The 23,815-nt window shown below is 37.9% G+C and overlaps 1 protein-coding gene across 7 annotated transcripts in view; it reads right to left on the bottom strand.

Moving 5' to 3' along the window:
- CEP350 (centrosomal protein 350) overlaps positions 1-23,815 on the bottom strand; it is a 154,695-nt gene that overhangs the window by 55,836 nt on the left and 75,044 nt on the right. For all 7 annotated transcript variants that reach the window (XM_059146956.1, XM_059146962.1, XM_059146961.1 and 4 more), the window contains 4 exons: positions 13,671-13,840; positions 9,501-9,697; positions 8,713-8,897; positions 7,895-7,982 (listed from right to left, as the gene is read on the bottom strand). In XM_059146956.1, the coding sequence (XP_059002939.1) occupies positions 7,895-7,982; positions 8,713-8,897; positions 9,501-9,697; positions 13,671-13,840 (640 nt within the window). The remainder of the gene's footprint in view (positions 1-7,894; positions 7,983-8,712; positions 8,898-9,500; positions 9,698-13,670; positions 13,841-23,815) is intronic.

Raw genomic sequence — 23,815 nt, 5'->3', positions numbered from 1 at the left:
TTTAAGAGACTGTCCTCTTTTTCCATAAATTTATTTTAATCTGTGTTCCTATCAATAATGTAAGCTTAATAAAGACAGTAAAAATTAGCGACTTATATTTTAGTCATGTTTTATATTTTTATAAACTATTTGAAAATGCAGAGAAGTGCACAAAAGTACCTAATTTCTAAAATCTCATACTAGTACAACAATTGTTAATACTCTGTCATATTTTATTCTAGTTTTTATTTTGTGAAGAAATAAAACATTACAGATAAAACCAATATGGAATCTCATATCCTCAGAGGTAATCACTACCATGGTATATATCCTTCCAGCACATTCTTTTAAAATTCCTCTACAGTTATTTGTACTTAACCTGCAAAAAACACATTGTTTGGTTCATATGTTTTTAGTATTTTATAAATAATATCACACACATATATTTTCAACCTTGCCTTATTTACTGGACATTGTTTTTGATACCTCTCTGTGTTGACTTACATCTAACTGTTGCACATTAGAGGCATATAACATTTCATGTATCCATTACCCCTATGTGTGGATAAAGTTGTCATTCATTATTCCAAACAATGCTACAATGAACAACCTTATAGTTTTGGTCTCCGCACATGTATGATTTTCTCTAGAGCAGCAGTTCTTGAAGAGTGGACCCTGGACACTATAGGATTCCCAAGGTCCTTTCAGGGGTTTCTCAGAGTCAAATAATCTTTATAATACTAAGACACTATTTGCCTTTGTTCACTCTCTCATGAGAATACAATGGCATTGTATGCTTTTAAAGAAAATAACTATCTTCCAAAAGAATTAGTATTTAGATTTTTGCAAATCTATTGTCTGGCTTGATTTTTTGAAACATCATGCATCAGCCATTTGGAAAGTGTCGGTTCACTGATGTTGACATATTTCATTATACAGTATAAAAAAAATCACATTCTTTGACATCACCAGAGATCTCAAAAAAAAAAGTTCTTTAGCTTTAGGTGTTGGACAGAAATTTTCCAAAATTTTGACTTGAAAGTCTGAATTTTGTCACTGGCAACAAATACTGTTACAGCTGTTTTCTATAAAGTAACAGGGACAATTTGTTCATTTTTGAGAAAATGACTGTCAAGTATATACGAATCTGAATAGTTTGTCTCTGAATAATTCTTTCAAGGAAAAATGATATTCCATGAAAAAAATGGTTAGGTCAGCTTGCAACTCAACTGCACAAAGGCCTTTCCTTGAGTTAATCACGGTCCTCTGGTTTTCTGGTGAAAGTGCCTATTCGTGGGCTTCCTATGTCCTGCAGAGTATCACAATGAAAGTACTCAAAGGTCAACACTCAGCAAAATTAGTAATTTTTACTACTTATCAAGACATTCTTCAGTGAAACTAGTGCTTTTTGTTTGTTTCACTGTGTGTGGCACTGAAAAATATGATGATTACTAGTATAGTTTGGGACCACTGCCCTGATTTGTACTAAGGCACTGGCAGTTTTACCCACCATTTTTTTTTTTTTTTTTAAATTTTGTTTATTCATTTGACAGACAGAGATCACAAGTAGGCAGAGATGCAGGCAGAGAGAGAGGAAAGCAGGCTCTCTGCTGAGCAGAGCCCGATGTGGGACTTGATCCCAGAACCTGAGATCATGACCTGAGCCGAAGGCAGAGACTTAACCCCCTGAGCCACACAGGTGCCCCCCCAACCATTGTTTTTGTACCACTTAGTACAAATGTCAAACATGAAAAGGGCAAATTCATACCCCACTATTAGGAAAACAGTTTTTACCTTCGTGACCCCAGAGCTTCACAAAGCACATTTTGAAAAGCTGCTATTAGCTTGGGCCTGAGTTTCTGAACCAAATTAATGTATAAATCCACCCAATCCAAGCCTAGAAAAGAAACTATTTTACGGGGATTCTTGAGGAAAGATGTTTGCTTTTCTTTTCAGAATAAGCTTTAAGGTTATACAAACTGTTCACTTTAAAACGGTTAGGGGTGTACATGGATTATACTTTAAAATGGTTATTTTATGTTATGTGAAATTTATTTCAAAAAAAAAACAAAAAAGAATACGACATAGGCAAATATGTTCTTTGTTGTTTTGGATACAGCTGGGCAAAGACATGTGGCCAAAGTGGTTACAGAATCTCACTACTAGTCAAAATAATTCTTATGATACAACTGCAGTAAATATCTTAGTAAATACATCCTTCCACACTGGTGCTTTTATTTCTGCAGGGTCACTTCCCAGGGGTAGATAGTTAGATCAGAGTGGTTTTTGCACACTTATTTTAAAAAATATTCTGAAGTACTACAGGGGTATCTGGGTGGCTTGGCTGGTTGGATGGCCAACTCTTTTTTTTTTTTTTAAGATTTTATTTATTTATTTGACAGACAGAGAACACAAGCAGACAGAGGCAGGCAGATAGAGAGGAAGGGAAGCAGTCCCCCTGCTGAGCAGAGAGCCCGATGTGGGACTCGATCCCAGGACCCTGAGATCATGACCTAAGCCAAAGACAGCAGCTTAACCCACTGAGCCACCCAGGCGCCCAAGGGTGGCCAACTCTTGATTTTGGCTCAGGTCATGATCTCATTATCCTGGGATCGAGCCCCACATCAGACTCTGCTCAGCAGGGAGCCTCCTTGAGGATTCTCTCTCTCTCTCTCTCCCTCTATCCTTACTCCTGTCCCCTCCCCAGCTCACATGCTTGTTCACTCTCTCTCTCTAAAATAAAGAAATAAATCTTTAAAAATAATTTATGAGAATGGTATCATACTGTACATATTCTTTTGCATCTTGCTTTTCTATAAAAACCAGTATTACGATTTTTTTTTTTAAAGATTTTATTTATTTGACAGAGAGAAATCACAAGTACACTGAGAGGCAGGCAGAGAGAGAGAGAAGGAAGCAGGCTCCCTGCTGAGCAGAAAGCCCGATGTGGGACTCGATCCCAGGACCCTGAGATCATGACCCGAGGCGAAGGCAGCGGCTTAACCCACAGAGCCATCCAGGCGCCCACCAGTATTACGATTTTTGATAAAGATCTACTGCTGTAACTATTCAATACGATAGTCACAGCTCCACAGTCATATAAATTAAAAGTAAATAAATTAAAATTTCAGTTTCTCAGTTGCACTAGCCATGTTTTAAGTATCAAAAACTATATGCGACTCATCACTACTGTATTGGAGAGCAAAAATACAGAACGTTAATCATTTCAGAAATCTCTGTTGAACAGTGCTGATATGTAATGCATTCATTTCCTGCAGTGTTGTACTTGCTTGTAGGAATATGCTTTGTTTTATCTATTCTCTTAATGAAAGGATTAAGCTGTTTCCATTTTCCCCTGCGTATGTGTGAGGACTTCTCAACTATATACAAAGACACAGAACTGCGGACTCACAGACTGTATGTGTTGTCAACATGACCAGATACAGTCAAACTGCTCCAAAGTGGTTACACCAGTCACCACTCCTACAGGTACACAGACCTTAGGTGACAAAACTGGAGACTTAAAAAACTTCCAACTCAGTCTTCCCCTCAAACCATTTGCCTGTTCTTAAGCAGCACAGACAGAAGGCTAAGGACCGGGACGCCTGGGTGGCTCAGTTGGTTAAGCAGCTGCCTTCGGCTCAGGTCATGATCCTGGCGTCCTGGGATCGAGTCCCGCATTGGGCTCCTTGCTCAGTGGGGAGCCTGCTTCTTCCTCTGTCTCTGCCTGCCATTCTGTCTGCCTGTGCTCGCTCTCTCTCCCTCTCTCTCTGACAAATAAATAAAATCTTTAAAAAAAAAAAAAAAAAAAGAAGAAGAAGAAGGCTAAGGAGCTACATACCAGAAACCTCTCAGCAGCAAAGGAGATATCCCCACAGTCTTTCATGCTGGTTTACCTGGCTTTCAACTGAAATTCCTGGAAGATTACAACCTAGGGTCGATGAGAAGCAGGAGGAGACTGAGGCCTACCAACTCTGCAACCCAATACTAATCCAGCTTAGTTCCTGAATGGATTTAAGTGAACCACTGAGCACTCTAACTGCACAGCAGAAGAAAAAACAAGTTCTCTCTGGGGGGAGATAACATCACCTAGAGCCTGTGCAGTTATTTATATAGTAACCAGCATTTAATAAAAAATTACTCTTTAGAGATTCTTTTGGTTTTTTTTTTTTTAAGATTTTATTTATTTATTTGACAGAGATCACAAACAGGTAGAGAGGCAGGCAGAGAGAGAGAGGGGGAAGCAGGCTCCATGCTCAGCAGAGAGTCTGATGTGGGGCTCAATCCCAAGACCCTGGGATCATGACCTGAGCCAAAGGCAGGGTTTTAACCCACTGAACCACCCAGGTGCCCACTCTTAAGAGATTCTTAATAATAGAGAACAAACTGAGGGCTGGGGGCACCCGGGTGGCTCAGTGGGTTAAAGCCTCTGCCTTCAGCTCGGGTCATGATCCCAGGGTCCTGGGATCGAGCCCCACATCTGGCTCTCTGCTCAGCAGGGAGCCTGCTTCCTCCTCTCTCTCTCTCTGCCTGCCTCTTTGCCTAATAAGTAAATAAGTAAATAAAAATAAGTAAATAAAAATCTTAAAAAAAACAAAACTGAGGGCTGATGGAAGGAGGTGGGTGGGGCGGGCTAGATGGGTGATAGCTATGAAGGAGGGCACTTGTGCTGAGCATTGGGTATTATTATACGTAAGTCTTGATGAATCACTTTCCTCCTGAAACCAATACTGCACTGTATGCTACTAACTAGAATTTAAATTAAAAAAATGAAGATAAAAACTATTAGGCATGCAAAGAAAAAGAATCATATGAATACAGAAAATACAGAGAGAAAATAGGAGCAAACACACAGATGTCCAAATATCTAGCTAACAGACAAGAAAGCTAAAATGACTATGAATAATGTGATCAAAAAATATGGGAAAAAACAGAGGGGCACTTGGCTGGCAGTGGGGTAAAGCCTCTGCCTTCGGCTCAGGTCACGATCTCAGGGTCCTGGGATCAAGTCCCACATCAGACTCTCTGCTCAGCAGGGAGCCTGCTTCCCCCTCTCTCTCTGCCTGCCTCCTTGCCTGCATGTGATCTCTTTCTGTCAAATAAATAAATTAAAATCCTAAAAACAAAACAAAACAAAACACCAGAGCAGAAATACTGAAGTAAACAGAGAATTAAAATCTATAAAAAAGATGGAGTGCCTAGGTGGCTCAGTCAGTTAACTGTGCAGACACTTGGTTTCGGCTCAGGTCAGATCCCGAGATCAAGCTCTGCATTGGGCTCCACACTCAGTGCAGTCTGCTAAAGAGAGATCTCCCTCTGCCCCTCCCCCCAACTCTCACGCTCTCTAAAAATAAATAAAATCTTTTAAAAAGCTATCAAGAAGAAGAAAAGAGATATTATAGAACAAAAAAACACATTAAGAACTGGATGACTAACAAGACACATGACAGAGCAGAATACACCCACTAATGAATTTGAAAACAGATCAACAGAAACTCTCTAAATTGAGAGCATGTGGGGGTTTTGTTTGTTTCTAGAGAGTGATATAAAACCAAAACAGAGCAGTAGAGAAATATGGCAAATGGTCAGAAGGTCTAACGTATTTCTACTTGAAGTTTCTGAAGAAAAGCAGAGAGTGAGGCAGAACACATGAAGAGATCGTTTTCAAAAACTTAAATACAACAAACAAATTCAAGATGCTTAGTAAATCCTAACAGTATGAGTAGAAAAGAAATCACACCTAAGCACATCTGAAAAAAATCTACGACAAACTTTTAAAAATCTTAAAACAGCCTTCAAAAAAATTAAGACAACTGACCTCTCCATAAACACACTGGAAACTAGTAGACAATGGAAAATATCTTTTAAAATGCCGAAAGAAAAGAATTCTATGCCTAAGAAAAATATCTTTCAAGGGACACCTGGGTTGCTTAGCTGGTTAAGCCTCTGCCTTCAGGTCAGGTCATGATCTCAGCGTCCTGGGATCGAGCCCTGTATAGGGCTTTCTGCTCAGCGGGGAGCCTGCTTCCCCTCTCTCTCTGCCTGCCTCTCTGCCTACTTGTGATCTCTCCAATACATAAATAAAATCTTTTTTAAAAATCTTTCAAAAATGAAGGTAAAACAAGTAAACTTTCAAAATAACAAAATCTAAATGTGCTATCAGCAGTCATGCAGTAAAATATTAGATTCATCAAAATCCAAAGGTTTGTTCTTCAAGGCACACTATCAAGAAAAGTGAAAACATGGGGTGCCTGGGTGGCTCAGTGAGGTTACCACGAGACTCTTAATTTTGGCCCAGGTCATGATATCAGGGTCATGAGATCAAGCCCCATATTGGGCTCCACAACTGACACAGAGCCGGTTTAAGATTCTGCCTCCTCTGTCCACGCCCATCCCCCCACCAGCCCCTCTTTGCTCACTCTCTCTTTAAATAAATAAATAAATAAGAAAGTGAAAATAAAAACACACAGGATGAGAGAAAATACTGGTAAATCTAGTTTTTATTCTACTCTACAAACAGAAAGCTATTGTAATGTAAAAAGTTACCTATTTTAACTAAGAAATTTTTAAGTTATTTTGAAACCAAATTTCCTGGATTAAAAAGATATAACTTCTTTGAAAAAATTCCAAATTTCTATTTTATTTTTTAAAAATTATTTTGAGAGAGTGAGAGAGGAGAGGGAAGGGCAGAGGTCAAGGGAGAGAATCACAAGCAAACTCCGCACCGCACGTTGAGAGGAACCAGATGCGGGGCTGGATCTTACAACCCTGAGATCATGAACTGAGCCAAAATCAAGAGTCAGATGTTTGACCAACTGAAACACCCAGGTGCCCCCAAAATTCCAAATTTTTAAAGTTCATACAATCAGTGATGTTTCCTTGGGGTGAACATATATTAAAACAAAACAAAACAAAACAAAACAAAACTAGTTGAGCAATAATCCAATCTATAACTTAAATGATTATATTCCCACAGATCATCCAACATAGGGATCAGTAGTTTGCATGAGATCAATAAAGGAAAAGAAAACTAGAATCTAGAAGTACTAAGTACTTCTAAGTACTAGAAAACTAGTACTTAGTAGGCACTATGAAAACATTTTACACGTTACCTCATTTTAATCCTCATAACCACCATATGAAGTATTATCTTACTCCTACAGGTGAGGAAATTAAGTCTCAGAGAGTTACTGAAACTTGACCATTATATTACACAGCTGTAAGTGACAAAGCTAGAATTTAGATGATAGCTAACATTCATAAAGCATTTACCACTGTGCCAAAATCTCCTGTAAATTTATTATATGTATTAACTAATCTATTCTTTCCAAAAATTCAACAAAGTACGTTATCATTATTATCCTCGGTTTAGAGAGAAACTGAGGCACAGAGAAATCAGGTAACTTGTCCAAGATTATGAAAATAATAATTGGTAGATTTAGAATTTTAACCCTGGCAATCTGATTCTGGAGCCTGAATTCTTAACCACTAAACCATGTTACCTCTCCCAGATTCCAACCTGAGATGTTTGAGTTCCCTCAGCCAAAATATTCATCAATTTGTAATGAGTATGTCCTGAAAATCTATTTGGGAAAAAACTGACTAAAAAATTAATCCAAAGAGACTCATTTACAAGTAACTTCTTTTTTAAATGTGCATTTCACACTATTTAACAAAGGAAGGCAGGTTTGACTCTACACTGTATTAAGTTAGTAGTGACACAAATTAGAAATATAGCAGACTACCAAGAAAGCAATCTCTGTAACTACTGTGGTATAGGCAAAGACAGTGGCAAATATCACATAAACCACACTTAAGGTGATAATAAGAAAACGAGTCAGACAAAATAATAGATTCCACCATCTAACTTGCCTTAGGAAAAATTCTCTTAAAGACTGTTTTTCTTCTAACATACCTTCTCTTGCTGCAACCTTAAAAGCAAACCACGCTGTTTCTTCCGAAGTGGGGGCATTTTATCATCTTCTCCTTTGTCTCGTAGATGTCTGCAAATATTTTACATTGAGACAAAGAGTTGATTAAATTTCTATTATAATGTCAAGAATTCTCTACCACTGAAAAGTCTGAAACAATTTAACATTTTCAAACATGGAAAACATGCAGCAAAGCCTACCCCATCAAATATTTTATTGCACATAAAATATATGCAAACTCTAGGCTGTGCCCTTTGAAGATACAACTGCTTTTAAATTTACAACATGGTAAAGGAATTAAGTATAAATAGTAATATGAGAGTCAGGTGATAAAAGAGAAATGCAAAGAGAATGTTATGAGAAGGAGGTCTGAACAGCAACAGGATTCAAAGACTGCCATATTTCTAGGTTAAGAAACTGGATTGGTTGGGAGGGAGACAAACCATAAGTGACTCTTAATCTCACAAAACAAACTGAGGGTTGCTGGGGGGAGGGGGTTTGGGAGAAGGGGGTGGGGTTATGGACATTGGGGAGGGTATGTGCTTTGGTGAGTGCTATGAAGTGTGTAAACCTGGTGATTCACAGACCTGTACCCCTGGGGATAAAAATATATGTTTATAAAAAATAAAAAATTATAAAAAAGAAAAAAAAAGAAACTGGATTGGCGAAAAAAAAAAAGAAAGAAACGGGAATGGTCAAATTAAATTAAATGAAGAAACAAAAACAGCTTTAAAGACAAAGCATCTCCTTGGATAGAAGAAGACATTGGAAAGCGAAAACTATGTTCACTGAAACAACTTACTTTTTCTGATGCTCTAGCCAGGCTAATTCGGCCTTAGTTTTCTCCTTCAAGGCCTTCTCACGGAGACGCAAGAGTGAAGACTGGTGAGCAGCCCTCATTTCCTCTTCTTTCATATACTGTCGAACCATCTCCATAGTAAATTTAGAAAAACTATCTTGTCCTCCTGAGAATGGCATGCTCAGCTCCTAAAGTGGAGATTTTATTTCAAGTTTATCATTACCTAAGCCTTTGGAACTTAAAATTGATATTGTTAAAAGAGGCATGTACTTATAAAAAATAAGCTATGTATATAAAAAGAGCTGACCATGTCAGAGAACTCGCTTCAAAAAAGGCACATGAGAGGGAGTAACACTCATCAGCTAATTTATTCAGCCAATGAAGTTTTAACAAACAACTACATAAGCCAGGTACTGTCCCAGGGGTATATAGTTGGATAAGAACTGTCCCTGTTGTTCAAAAGGCTAACAATTTAGCAAGATGATACAAACTTTTAAAATGGAATAAAATGTTATAAGAGTGAAGCAATTGAAACACTAGAGACATAACACTGGCTCTAATCCTCAAAGGTCTTCTAAATTACTCCAAGGAGTAAGTCTATGTTCTTCTTTGTAAGGAAAGCAAAGCCAGATTCTGTAGCAAAAATTAGTATAGCTATAAAATTGCAATCTTAGGAAAATCATTCTGGTAGATGACACCTGAGTTCAAGTACAAAATGTATGGTCCTATCTTTGAGAGAACATATCCACAGCTATTTATGAAGTAAATTCCACAGGTAAACTGAAGCGCACCTTGGCAGAAGACAGTGTTGTCTTTTCTGGAGAGGTTTCATCATCAGAGTCATCATGATGGCCTCTCTTCTTTTCCATGTTAAACCTGCGATGACTCTCAGAAGGTAGTAAAGATCGAAATGATTTTTCTTCTATTTCATCTTCTGTCATAGATTCATCAAATTTCAGGGAATATTCAGTTGCAATAGAAGTAGAATCTAAAGGAATTTGGAACAAGTAGATTTTATCATTGTAATGGTTTTCTTTTTTTTTTAAAGATTATTTATTTATTTATTTGACAGAGAGAGATGACAAGTAGGCAGAGAGGCAGGCAGAGAGAGGGGAGGAAGCAGGCTCCCCGCTGAGCACAGAGCCCGATGCGGGGCTCGATCCCAGGACCCTGGGATCATGACCTGAGCCGAAGGCAGCAGCCTAACTCACTGAGCCACCCAGGCGCCCCTGTAATGGTTTTCAGTAAGTATTCATTAATAGCCCTTGCCATCTCATTATGGGACAATCTAATAAATTCAGGGAATTGATGGTTAACAATTAATTGGCATAGCAATAAAAATTCACTGAAGTACCTAAAAATATGAGTATAAGATATATGGTAAAAGTGTAATACACTATATATAAACAGCTCTAACAAACGAATTAGAAAAGTAATAATCCTATAGAAAAATGAGAAACAGTCATGATCAAATGCATCACAAAGAGAATATGGTCAAAATAAAGTAAAAAAAAAAGTTTAACATTATTAGCAAAGAAATGCATATTAAAATTTTTTTAGAATTCATCAATACCATAGTAATTTAAAACATGATGTCTCTTGTGTGCCTTTGATATGCACTCCTCACCTCCAGTCCTTTTCTTATTTGGACAGCCTTACCTTCTAGTACTATAAGACATTCCAGGTTCATTTTGTATTTTCCCTGTCCAATCCTAGAATCAGTCATTTCTCCAAAGAGCTCTCATCTAATTTCTTTCATTAGAGTGTTTATAAACCACAATTATGGATACTGGGTTTTTTGGGTTTTTTTTAAGATTTTATTTATTTATTTGAGAGAGAAAGACCAGAGTGAGAGAGAGAGCATGAGCAAGGTGTGGAGGGGCAGAGGGAGAAGGAAAAGCAGGCTCTCAGCCAAGGAGGGAGCCTGATGCAGGCCTTGATCCTAGGACCCTGGGATCATGGCCTGAGCCAAAGGCAGGTACTTAACCAACTGAGCCACGCAGGCACCCTGGCACTGGGTCACACTTGTTACTACTAGAGCATCACAGTTTCTTTTCTCTGTCAGTGACTAGAGCTAGATAATGTATGCATGTATACTAACCGATGTACACACACACACACACAGAGTAGTTCCTGTATCCATCCATCCATCCAAAGATGGATTCAGACTGATATCACTGACTCTAATCCAGCACCACAGGGTTCATTCCAGTCTTCCTTTCTTGTGTATCTAATATCCTTCTCCACCGAGAAACCTGGCTCTTACCGTCCAACATCAATTTACTTATTTATTCAACCCCAATGCATACGTAAGAACTGTTTACCTGTTCTTACGTATGTATTGAAAGAACTATTTACCATTACCCCTGTGAAAAGCTCATTTACCAATTAGAATACAGTGTTTAATAAAAGAAATCAGACTCAAAAAACACATATTGTATGATTCCACTTACATTATTTTTGAATAGGCAAAGTGAAAGTCCAAGTACAGAAAGCCCATCAGGGGATGCTTGGGGAGGGCAGTTGAATGCAAAGGGTCATGGGAAAATGTGGGGGTAATATATCCTAAATCTTGAGCCTGACTGTGATAACGTGGGTGTATATCACACAGTTGTCAAACTCATTTTACTATGTGTTTGAAATGAGTGTAATAAATCCATAAAATTGATTTAAAAAATTAAAGAAAGCCAATAGAAGACAGTAGTTGACAATATAAAGAAGGAATCTTATCCAGGAACTTTCTGAGGAAATGAGAGTCCAATTCACATTTTTTGTTTACCTCTACTAACACAAATATAAAATCAGAAACTTCCAGGGCTGATTTAAGAACTTAATAAATAAAAATATCACACACACATAAAAAGAACACAGTGTTTATATTCTGCTCTCTTTATATTTAGGTTTACAATTTCCACTCAAAAATGCCATTTTCCAAAATTACTTAGGTCGGCTCCTTTTTCTTCCACCATCTTCAGTGTGGTTATGCCACACATTTGTAATAAAGTTAGATTCCTCATAGACTGCATTCTATTCTAGGATCTCCAACATCCTGGTTGATGTGTGTGTGTGTTTAGTTTGCACATGCTGAAATTTACTCTTTGTGATATACAGCTCTAGGGCTCTGAAAAATGCACAGCATCTGTCAGTAAATAAAGAACCATACAGGACATCCCTCACATAAGTTGCTTCACACTTAAAGTCCTCCTGTGCATCCCGTTTGTAGTTTAACAACTTCCTCTTTTACCTAACAGTTGAGAACCATTAATCTATTTTCCTACCCTAAAGTTTTGCCTATTCCAGAATGTCATATAAATGGAATCATACGCTATGTAGCCTTTTGCACCTTGCTTCTTTTGCTTAGTAAAATTCACTTAAAATTCATTCGTTATGTTGCATGAATCAATAGCTTGTTCCTTTTAATCTAGTATTCTACTGTACAGATGAACCAGTTTGCTTATCCATTCTCTTCGTAAGACATTTGGTGGCTTCTAGTTGTTAGCAATAATGAAAAATGGTGCTATGAACATTAGTGTATAGGCTTTTGTGAGGATCTAAGTTTTCAATTCGTTTGCCTAGGCATGTGATTAATGGATTATTATAAGACACTGAAAATGTCTTACAAAGCAGGTGTACCATTTTGCATTCTCATCAGCAACGAATTCAAGTTCTCATTGCTCTGCATCTTTACCACCACCACTTTGTTGTCAGCTTTTTGGATTTTAGCCATTCTAACAGGTATGTTGTAGTATCTCATTGTGATTTTAATCTTCATTTCCCTAAGACATGATATTGAACACCTTTCCTAAATCTACTAGCCATTTGTACAGTTCCTTTAATGAAGTGTCTGTTCAGATCTTATGTACATTTTTAAATAGGGTTGTTGATTTTCTTGTTGTTGAGTCTTAAGGGTCCTTTATATAATTCTGGCTATAAGTCCTTATGTGATTTACAAATATTTCTCACAGTCTCTGGATTCTCTTTTCAATTCTCTTAACAGTTTTCACAGAGCAGTTTTTTAATTTAAACAAGCATAGCTTATCAATTTTTCTCTTTCAGAGATTGTAGTTCTAAGTGTTGTGTTCTAAGAAGTCACTGCTAAACAAAAGATAAGTTGGCTTTTCTCCTACATACCGGTTTTTAAAATGGTGTCATTTCTTTGGATCTTGGTTGTCCTGTGGACTTTAGTTACCTTAGCTCTCCAGACCCCTAACTTCACTTCTTCCACGAGGGAAGACTACTGGGCTCCATGGCACGCAGCCCGGAGACTGCCTTCAGGCAGTAAGCTGGAGCAGTCATAGCGCAGAGTATCGTTTTCATCTCTCATGAATCAATAGCATTCACTGCCTGATGTTCAATGTCTTAAAAATAGTTATTTCATATGTTTTGTCTGATATTTGTTTTAGGAGGGAGGGTAAATCTGGTCCTGTTCCTCCACTATGGTCAGAAGTAGAAGTTCAAGCAATTTAATTTCATATTGTTTAAAGAAGTGAAATATATCAAAAAATCATAGCTCATGACATTTCAGATTAGTCACTTGACAGCGATAAATCTGCAGTTATTGGAGCCCGGCACGATGGCAAACAGCTTGAGAACAACATTAAGTCACAGATGGTTAGTATCCTGAGACTCAAAGACACTTTCAATAAATTTGTCTTCACTATTTTAATTACAAGCACTATTATTAAGATAAAATTTTACAGAGATTAAATTCATCCTGTACGAGAAAATTAACAGATAATTTGTTTTCCTGTATCCTTTATTTCTCTCATTATGTGGAAGTTGTCATTATGAAGTCATTATAGCTTTGAAATAGTTTCACCTAGATACACTTAATATCAGATTCAGATACACAAACACACACACACTACCATGGTCTAACTAGCTCAGTCACAAATATCTCAAAGGACTCTGGAAGCCTCCCCAAACAAGTTAACTGTACATACACATGCAAGAAACATTACCTTTCTCATCAGGAAGAGACGGCACACTGTCACTTCGCAGAGAATCATCTACAGCAGTCTGAACCTGTTCATCAATAGAACTCTCCATCTTTTCACCATGAAGTTTCCTCTCATTTTCCTTAGAAGATGGAACTGAGGGGCTTTCTTGACGGCTGCTACCACTACTACTTCTGTTTATAGATATTATAGAAACAAACAAACAAAAAAAGAGTGATAAGGTTCGTAAATTCAAAGTAAATTTATTCGGCAAGGGGAATGTGCTTCATGATCAAGGTATGAAATGACGAAACAAGTAACATAAAACATAAAATGCTAAGTGGACAGAGATCTGAGAAGAAACTATTGTAGAAAAGACAATGGCTTCACTCTTAGTCATGAAAAGCAAGCACTAATCTCAGACTAACACTTCCCCCTTTTCCTTTTAAAATCAAAATCAAGGAAAAGGGGCCTCTATTTGGCTGTTTCAACTTCCTTACTTTTCATCAACATCACAATTAATCACAATCAGCTTAATTCCAACTACTCTACTATAATCCTTCTTTCAAACTCAACCTAAACTTGAATTCCCAAATCCAATGGATAATTTTTCTGCAATATTATATGGTCTTTTTTTTTTTTTTAAGATTTTTATTTTTTATCAGAGAGAGAGAGGAAGAAAGCGAGCACAGGCAGACAGAATGGCAGGCAGAGGCAGAGGGAGAAGCAGGCTCCCTGCTGAGCAAGGAGCCCGATGTGGGACGGACGCTGGGATCATGACCTGAGCCGAAGGCAGCTGCTTAACCCACTGAGCCACGCAGGCGTCCCAATATTATATGGTCTTGATCTCTACCTCCTTCTTTAAAAGCACCACTAGCTAAAGCAAATGTAGTAAAATGTTAATATCAGTATAATGTGGATAAAAAATATTTAGGAACTTGTATTATTCTTGCAATATTTTTGTAAGCTTGAAATTTAACAAAATTAAATGTTAAGAAAAAGACTTCTCTTTCTTACACTCCTTGTTTCTACCCTCACCAGCTTTTCTATCTCTCGAACCAGTTTTTCTGTTTCTTTCTTGTCCTTTGAATTTTCCTGGCTTTCCTTAAAATGATGGTGATTCCCAGAGTTTTGTTGTTGGTCCCTTTCTCTTTTATGCTACATACTGTCCCCTGGCAATCTTATGCATCTCTGTAATTTCAACTACTATCATTCAGACTGAGCCTTAAATCTGTATCAACTAGTTCTGCCTTCCCTTGACTTTAGCCTCAAGTTTTCAAATGCTTAGTGAATTTGTTTTCTTTTATTTTTTTTTATTGTGTTCAGTTAGCCAACATATAGTACATCATTAGTTTTTGATACAGTATTCAACGATTCACTAGTTGTATATAAGATCAGTGTTTTCCTTCCTCCTCCTTTGCTTTCCTTAGTTTATTCATTCATTTAAATATACACAGAAAGAGAGAGAGCCAATTACAAGCCATGTCTTAAGATCCTCTCCATAGCTATATCCTCTTCTGAAATGCCTTTCCTTCCCTGCCGACCTATTTAAGACTGTTCTGCCTCCCTAATTTAAGACTTAGTTCAAGTATCATTTCTGTAAAGTGCTTACACACTTCTTCTTCCACTCCCAAGGAAGGTTTGGTACCTCTCTGCATTTATACTGTTTTTTTTTTCTTTCTTTTTTTTGGTATGTTTCTATAATTGTTATTTATCAGAATACTGTGCAATTATGTGTCTGGTTTAGTAAATGTTTGGAAAGTATAAACCATATAATATAGCTATAAGGTAAAAGAGATAAAGCAGGAGAGAGCGACTTCTTTGGAGTCAAAAGAATATGGGATTAATCTCAATTACTCTACTTAGCAGTTATGTGCCAATCATTCACTCAGTAATCGTGAGATAAACAACCTATTGCATGTTAGGTATTTTGCTAAGTTCTGAGGATAGCAGTATAGCATGATCCTCACTAGGATGGCTATAGTAAAAAAGAGAGACAATAACAAATGTTGGTGAGGATGTAAAAAAAATTTTTAAATTTTTAGTGGGAATGTGAAGGGGAGCAGCTGTTTGGAAAAGCATGGCAATTTTCCAAAAAGTTAAACAGAGGTATTTTACGACCCAGCAATCCCAAAATACCCAAAAGGAAATGAAAACCTATGTCCACACAAAAACTTGTATATACAGGTAGGTAGCAGCACTATTCATAATAGTTAAAAAATAGAAGCAATCCAATGTCTAACAACTGATGGTAAATAAAACGTGGGATATCCATACAAGAGAATATTACTTGGCCATATAAAGGAATAATATACTAATGTGTGATAGATAAACCTTAAAAACATTAAACTAAGTCAAAGAACTAGTCACAAAGGACCACACATTGTATGATGCCATTTATATGAAATGTCCAAAAGAGACAAATTCACAGAGAACAAATATACAAAGTAGATTAGTGGTTGCCAGAAGCTGGAGAAGAGAGAGCAAAAGAAATGACTAATGGGGGGACACCTGGGTGGCTCAGTGGGTTAAACCACTGCCTTTGGCTCAGGTCATGATCTCAGGGTCCTGGGATCCAGCCCCCGCATTGGGCTCTCTGCTCGGCGGGGAGCCTGCTTCCTCCTCTCTCTCTCTGCCTGCCTCTCTGCCTACTTGTGATCTCTCTCTGTCAAATAAATAAATAAATTCTTAAAAAAAAAGAAATGACTAATGGGTATGGGCCTTCTTTTTGGGGTGATGAAAATGAAGACCTCAAATAATTTCTAGTGTACTCCATAACTGACAAGTAAAGTAACAAGAGATAGAAGGTGGTAAAGGCTCTAACAGTTATATATGGAGTGCTATGGGAGAATACAGAAGGGATATCTAAAGCAGACTAAGGGTAACACTGACTCGTGGAGGAGAGTAAAAGTAAATTAAATGAAATAGAGCGGGGAAGGTCTAGAAAGAAGGTATCTCTTGGAGGAGTCCATGATGGCAAAGGAGTAAGAGACCTTAGTTTTGTCTGGTCCCAGGAATTCAGATAGGTAGCTATTAAATTATTCTGAATACCTGCGAACTCAACTGGAGATCTAAGAAAAGAGTAGCTACAAGTCCACAAACAGAAAAGCAACCACTTTCTGCAAGAAATATAAGACAGAAAAACTCACCTCAAAAAAGAGAACAAGAGGCAGAACTGAATTCCAGGGACCTAATCAATACGGATGTAAGTAAGATGTTGGAACTGGAGTTCAGAATAACAATTATAAAGATATGAGCTGGACTTGAAAAGAACATAGAGAACAACAGAGAAGCCCTACCTGGAGAAATAAAAGAACCAAAATCTAATCAAGTTGAAACAGAAAAGACTATTAATGAGATGCAATAAAAACTGGAGGCTCGGTGCACCTGGGTGGCTCCATGGGTTAAAGCCTCTGCCTCCGGCTCAGGTCGTGATCCCAGGGTCCTTGGATCGAGCCCCACGTCGGACTCTCTGCTCAGCAGGGAGCCTGCTTCCCTTCCTTTCCCTGCCTGCCTCTCTGCCTACTTGTGATCTGTCTGTCAAATGAATAAATAAAATCTTCTTTAAAAAAATGGAGGCTCTAACTGCTAGGATGAATTGGACAGAAGAGAGAAATAGTAATATACAAGATAAAATGATGGAGAATAAAGAACCTGAGAAAAAGAGTGATAAACAACTATTAAGTCACGAGGGGAGGGGCGCCTGGGTGGCTCAGTGGGTTAAGGTCTCTGCTTTCGGCTCAGGACATGAACCCAGGGTCCTGGGATCAAGCCCCACGTCAGGTTCTCTGCTCGGCAGGGAGCCTGCTTCCCTTCCTCTCTCTCTGCCTGCCTTTCTGCCCACTTCTGGTCTCTGTCTGTCAAATAAATAAATAAAATCTTAAAAAAAAAAATCACAAGGGGAGAATTTGAGACATAAGTGATAAGCAAAACAGCATCAGAATAATTGGGATTCCCAAAGAAGAGGAAAGAGAGTGGGGCAGAAGGTATACCAGAGCAAACTAGAGCACAGACCGTCTCTAATCTGGGGAAAGATAAAGGGCATTCAAGTTTAGGAGGCACATGAGAATCCCCCTCAAAATCAATAAAAAAAGTCAGCACCTCAACATATAATAGTGAAACTTGCAAATCTCAGAGAAAAAGAGAAAATCCTGAAAGCAGCTCAGAACAAGAGGTTCATTACCTACTAGGGTAGAAACATTCGACTGGAAGCAGCCCTATCCACAGAGATCTGGCAGGACAGAAAGGTCTGGCATGATATACTCAGAGTGCTAAATGAGAAAAATACGCAGCTAAGATACTTAATCCATCAAGGCTGTCATTCAAAATAGAAGGAAAGATAAAAAGCTTCCAGAACAAACAAAAACTTAAAGATTTTGTGATCACTAAACCAGCCCTGCAAGAAATATTAAAGGAGATCCTTTAAGTGAAGAGAGAGCCCAGAAGTAACATAACTAGAAAGGAACAGAGAAAATATACAGAAACTGTGATTTTACAGGTAAGACAATGGCACTAAATTCATATCTTTCAATAGTTACTCTGTCAAGGGGCTAAATGCTCCAATCAAAAGACACAGGGTATCAGATTGGCTAAAAAAGCAAGACTCATCAGTATGTGTCTACGAGAGACTCATTTTAGACCCAAGGACACCTCCAGATTGAAAGTGGGGGGTGGAAAACCATGTATCATGTTAATGGACATCAAAAGAAAGTTAGGGTAGCAATCCTTATATCAGACAAATTAGATTTTAAACCGAAGACTGCAATAAAAGATGAATAAGGACACTATATTATAATTAAAGGGTCTATCCAATAAGAAAATCTAACAATTGTAAATATTTATGCCTCTAACATAGGAGCAGTCACTTATATAAACTAATTTGTAACAAAAAGAAACACATTGGTAATAATAGTAGGGGACTTTAACATTCCACTCACTGGAATGGACAGATCATCTAAGTAGAAGATCAACAAGGAAACAAGGGCTTTGAATGACACACTGGACCGGATGGACTTCACAGATAATATTCCAAGGATTCCATCCTAAAGCAACAGAATATACATTCTTCTTGAGTAAACATGGAACATTCTCCAGAAAAGATCACATACTAGATCACAAATCAGGTCTCAACCTGTACCAGAAGACTGAGATCATTCCTTGCATATTTTCAGACCACAATGCTTTGAAACTGGAACTTAATCACAAGAGGAAATTTGGAAAGAACTCAAACACGTGGAGGCTGAAGAGCATCCTACTAAAGAATGAATGGGTTAAAAAAAAAAAAAAGAATGAATGGGTCAACCAGGAAATTAAAGAACTTTTTTAGCAAAGGTGGTCATAAGAGGGAAGTACATAGCAATACAAGCCTTTCTCAAGAAACAAGAAAAGTCTCAAATATACAACCTAATCTTACACCTAATGGAGCTGGAGAAAGAACAGCAAATAAAGCCTAAATCCAGTAGGAAAAGAGAATAAAGATTAGAGCAAAACCCAATGAAATAGAAACCAAAAGAACAGGAGAACAGATCAATGAAAGTAGGACCTGGTTCTCTGAAAGAATTAATACAATTGGAAAAAACCTTAGACTTATAAAAAAGAAAAGAGAAAGGACTCAAATAAATAAAATCATGAATGAAAGAGGAGAGATCACAACCAATACCAAAGAAACACAAACAATTAAGAACAGTTAAGAACAAACAATTAAGAAATAAGAAATACTATGAGCAATTACATGCCAACAAATTAGGCAATCTGGAAGAAATGGCTACATGCGAAAGACACATAAACTATCAAAACTGAAACAAGAAGAAAGAAAAAACCTCAACAGACCCATAACCAGCAATGAAATCAAAGCAATAATCAAAAATCTCCCAATAAACAAGAGTCCAGGGCCTGATGGCTTCCCGGGGGAACTCTACCAAATATTTAAAGAAGAATTAATACCTATTCTTCTATTCAAACAATAGAAATGGAAGGAAAACTTCCCAACTCTTTCTTTGAGGCCAGCATTACCTTGATCCCAAAACCAGACAAAGACCCCCACCAAAAAGGAGAATTACAGACCAAAATCCCTGACGAACGAGGATGCCAAAATTCTCATCAAGATACTAGCCAATAGGATCCAAGAGTACATTAAAAAGATTACACACCACAACCAAGTGGGATTTATTACTGGGTGGCACAGGTGGCTCAACATCCACAAATCAATTAACATGATACACTACATTAATTTAAAAAAAGGGGGGGGACGAGAACCATATGATCCTCTCAACAGATGCAGAAAAAGCATTTGACAAAGTATAGCACTTCTTCTTGATTGAAACTTTTCACAGTGTCGGGATAGAGGGAACATAACTCAATATCATAAAAGCCATCTATGAAAAGCCCACAGCAAATATTATTCTCAGGGCAGAAAAACTGAGAGCTTTTCCCTTAAGGTCAGGAACACGACAGGGATGTCCACTATCACCACTGCTGTTCAACACAGTGCTAGAAGTCCTAGACTCAGCAATCAGACAACAAAAGAAATAAAAAGCATCCAAATTGGCAAAGAAGTCAAATCCTTACTCTCTGCACATGACATGATACTCTATGTGGAAAATCCAAGACTCCACCCCAAAATTGCTAAAACTCATACATGAATTCAGCAAAGTGGCAGGATATAAAATCTATGCACAGAAATCAGTTGCATTTCTATGCACTAACAATGAGACAAAAGAAAGAGAAATTAAGGAGTTGATCCCATTTACAATTGTACCAAATACCAAGATACCTAAGAATAAATCTAACCAAAGAGGCAAAGCATCTCTACTCAGAAAACTACAGAACACTCATGAAAGAAATTGAGGAAGACACAAAGAAATGGAAAAACTTTCTACGCTCATGGATTGGAAGAACAAATATCCTTAAAATGTCTATGCTACATAGAGTAATCTATATAATCAATGCAATCCCTATCAAAATACCATCAATTTTTTTCACAGAGCTGGAACAAATAATCCTAAAATTTGTATGGAAGCAGAAAAGACCCTGAATAGCCAAAGGAATGTTGAAAAGGAAAGCCAAAGCTGGTGGCATCACAATGCCAGACTTCAAGCTCTATATCAAAGCTGTAATCATTAAGACAATGTGGTACTGGCACAAAAACAGAAACACAGATCAGTGAAACAGAATAGAGAACCCAGAAATAGACCCTCAACTCTATGATCAACTAATCTTAGACAAAGTAGGAAAGAATATCCAATAGAAAAGGACAGCCTCTTCAACAAATGGTGTTGGAAAAACTGGACAGCCACATGTAGAAGAATGAAACTTGACCATTTCCTTACACCATACATATAAATAGACTCAAAATGGATGAAAGACATAAATGTGAGATATCAAAATCCTAGAGGAGAACACAGGTAGCAACCTCTGTACAACCTCTCAGCCATAGCAACTTCTTGCTAGACATGGTTCCAAAGGCAAGGGAAACAAAAGCAAAAATGAACTACTGGGATATCACCAAAATAAAAAGTCTTTTCTACAGCAAAGGAAACAGTCAACAAAACCAAAAGACAAACAACAGAATGGGAGAAGATACCTGCAAGTGTTTTATCAGATAAAGGGCTAGTATCCAAAATCTATAAAGAACTTATCAAACTCAACACCTATAGAACAAATAATCCAATCAAGAAATGGGCAGAAGACATAAACAGACATTTCTCCAAAGACAACTTACAAATGGCCAAGAGACACATGAAAAAATGCTCAATATCGCTCACCATCAGGGAAATATGAACCAAAACCACACTGAGATACAACCGCACACAACTAAGAATGGCTAAAATCAACAAGTCAGGAAATGACAGATGTTGGCAAAAATGCGGTCAAAGTGGAATCCTAAACCTCTTATCTTACACTGTTGGTGGGAACATAAGCTGTGCAGCCACTCTGGAAAACAGTACGGAGGTTCCTGAAAAAGTTGAAAATAGGGCTACCCTATGACCCAGCAATCACACTACTGGGTTATTTACCCTAAAGACACAAATGGGGTAGGTACCCTAAAGACCCAAAGGGGTAGGTACCTCCACCCCAATGTTTATAGCAGCAACGTCCACAATAGCCAAACTATGGAAAGAATCCAGATGTCCACTGACGGATGAATGGATAAAGAAGATGCGGTATAATATATATACACTGGAATACTACACAGCCATGAAAAAACAAAATCTTGTCATTTACAAAGACATGGATGAAACATGAGGGTATTATGCGAAGAGAAATAAGTCAATCAGAGAAAGGCAATTATCATATGCTCTCTCTGATATGAGGAATTTGAGAGGAAGGGCAGGGAGTTGTGGGAGTAAGGGAGGGAAAAAAGAAATGAGATGGGACCAGAGAGGGAGACAAACCATGAGACTCTTTAGGAATCTCAGGAAACAAACTGAGGGTTGCTGGAGGGGATGGGCGTGGCAGGGATAGGGTGGCTGGGTGAGGGACCCTAGGGAGGATATGTGCTATGGTGAGTGCTGTGAACTGTGTAAGACTGATGATTCACAGACCTGTATCCCTGAAAGAAACAATACATTACATGTTAATTTAAAAAAAGAAAGAAAATGTGGTATATACATACAATGGAACACTATAAGCCATCAAAAAAAAAAAAAAAAAAGAAATCTTGCCATTTGCAATTATGTGGATGGAACTAGAGGGCACTATGCTAAGTGAAATAAGTGAATCAGAGAAAAACAATCATTATATGATCTCACTCACAAGTGAAATTTAAGAAACAAAACAGAGGATCAGAGGGGAAGAGAGGGAAAAATAAAACAAGATAAAATCAGAGAGGTGACAAACCATTAAAATACTCTTAATCATAGGAAACAAACCCAGGGTTGCTGGAGGGGAGGGAGGCAGGCGGACGGGGTGACTGGGTGACGGACATGAAGGAGGGCATGTGATGTGATGAGCACTGGGTGTTATATGCGTGATGAATCACTGAACTCTAAATCTGAAATAGTACATTTTATGTTAATTAATTGAATTTAAATTTTTAAAAAAGAAAGTATATCATATGTAATGGCACAAAAGAGAGAGAGAGAGCATGGCTCTTTTTTTAGAGAATTACATTAGAGTAGTTGTAATTAGTAGAATAGGGTAAGAGAGGAAATGCCAAGAGACAGGGCTAGAGATGGACCAAAGCTTCAATAATAAAGGAACATTCATGCTGTACTGAGTGGCTCTAAAGGAATAATGAAGGCTTCAAACAGGTGAGTAACAAACTGGCTGGCTGCAAATTTTAGAAAAATCACTCCAGTTACCATGTGGTTAGTGAAGAGATTGGGGAATGGTTTGGGAAAACTATGAGGAATCCCTGTAGTGACCCAGGTGACAGCCTCAATGAACTGCATGTCAGGAAGTTTAAATGAAAGACGCATAGTTCCAGAGATATAGTAGGTACTTAATGCCCCACACTAATGTTTTTTAGTCTCATGATTTAATTTTTAAATGAGGTTTCACTTTGACAATGTAGGTATCCTACCGTAAGAATGCTGGAAAAGGAGCTTTGAAAATCTTCTAATCCAAGAACAGAACCATAACTGAAAACTACAGATGTTAATACCATGCAAGAACCAATGACAAAGTATTCAATCTTCTTTTATAATTATAAAAATTAGTACATACAGTAATGTCAAGAAATATGGATGTTAGCAAAGCAATGCACAATAAACATAGGACTTGGAGCCAGATAAACCAAGGTTCAATTCCTTGGTGTGCTACTATCTGTGTGACCTTGGGCGAGTTTCTTAGCAACTGCATGAGCCCCTATTCCCTACTATAAAATGAGGACAGTATCTGTCTTAGAAGGTTGCTGTGAATATTAAATGCAGGACAAAGAGGGGAACCTGGGTGGCTCAGTGTGTTAAGCCTCTGCCTTCGGCTCAGGTCATGATCTCTGGGATGAGCCCTGCATCGGGCTCTCTGCTCAGCAGCGAGCCTACTTCCCACCCCCGCCCACCACCTGCCTCTCTTTCTACTTGTGTTCCCTCTCTCCCTGTCAAATAAATTTAAAAAAAAAGAAAGAAAGAAAGAAAAGAAACTGACATGGTGCTTGTAGAAGGCAGGCTCTCAAGGAATAGTAGTTACATTACTACATAGAACAATTCTTTTATAAATCAGTTAATCAA

The sequence above is a fragment of the Mustela lutreola genome, chromosome 14 (genome assembly GCF_030435805.1).
Source record: "Mustela lutreola isolate mMusLut2 chromosome 14, mMusLut2.pri, whole genome shotgun sequence".
Lineage (NCBI taxonomy): Eukaryota > Metazoa > Chordata > Mammalia > Carnivora > Mustelidae > Mustela > Mustela lutreola.
This window is presented reverse-complemented; position numbering and strand designations above follow the sequence as displayed.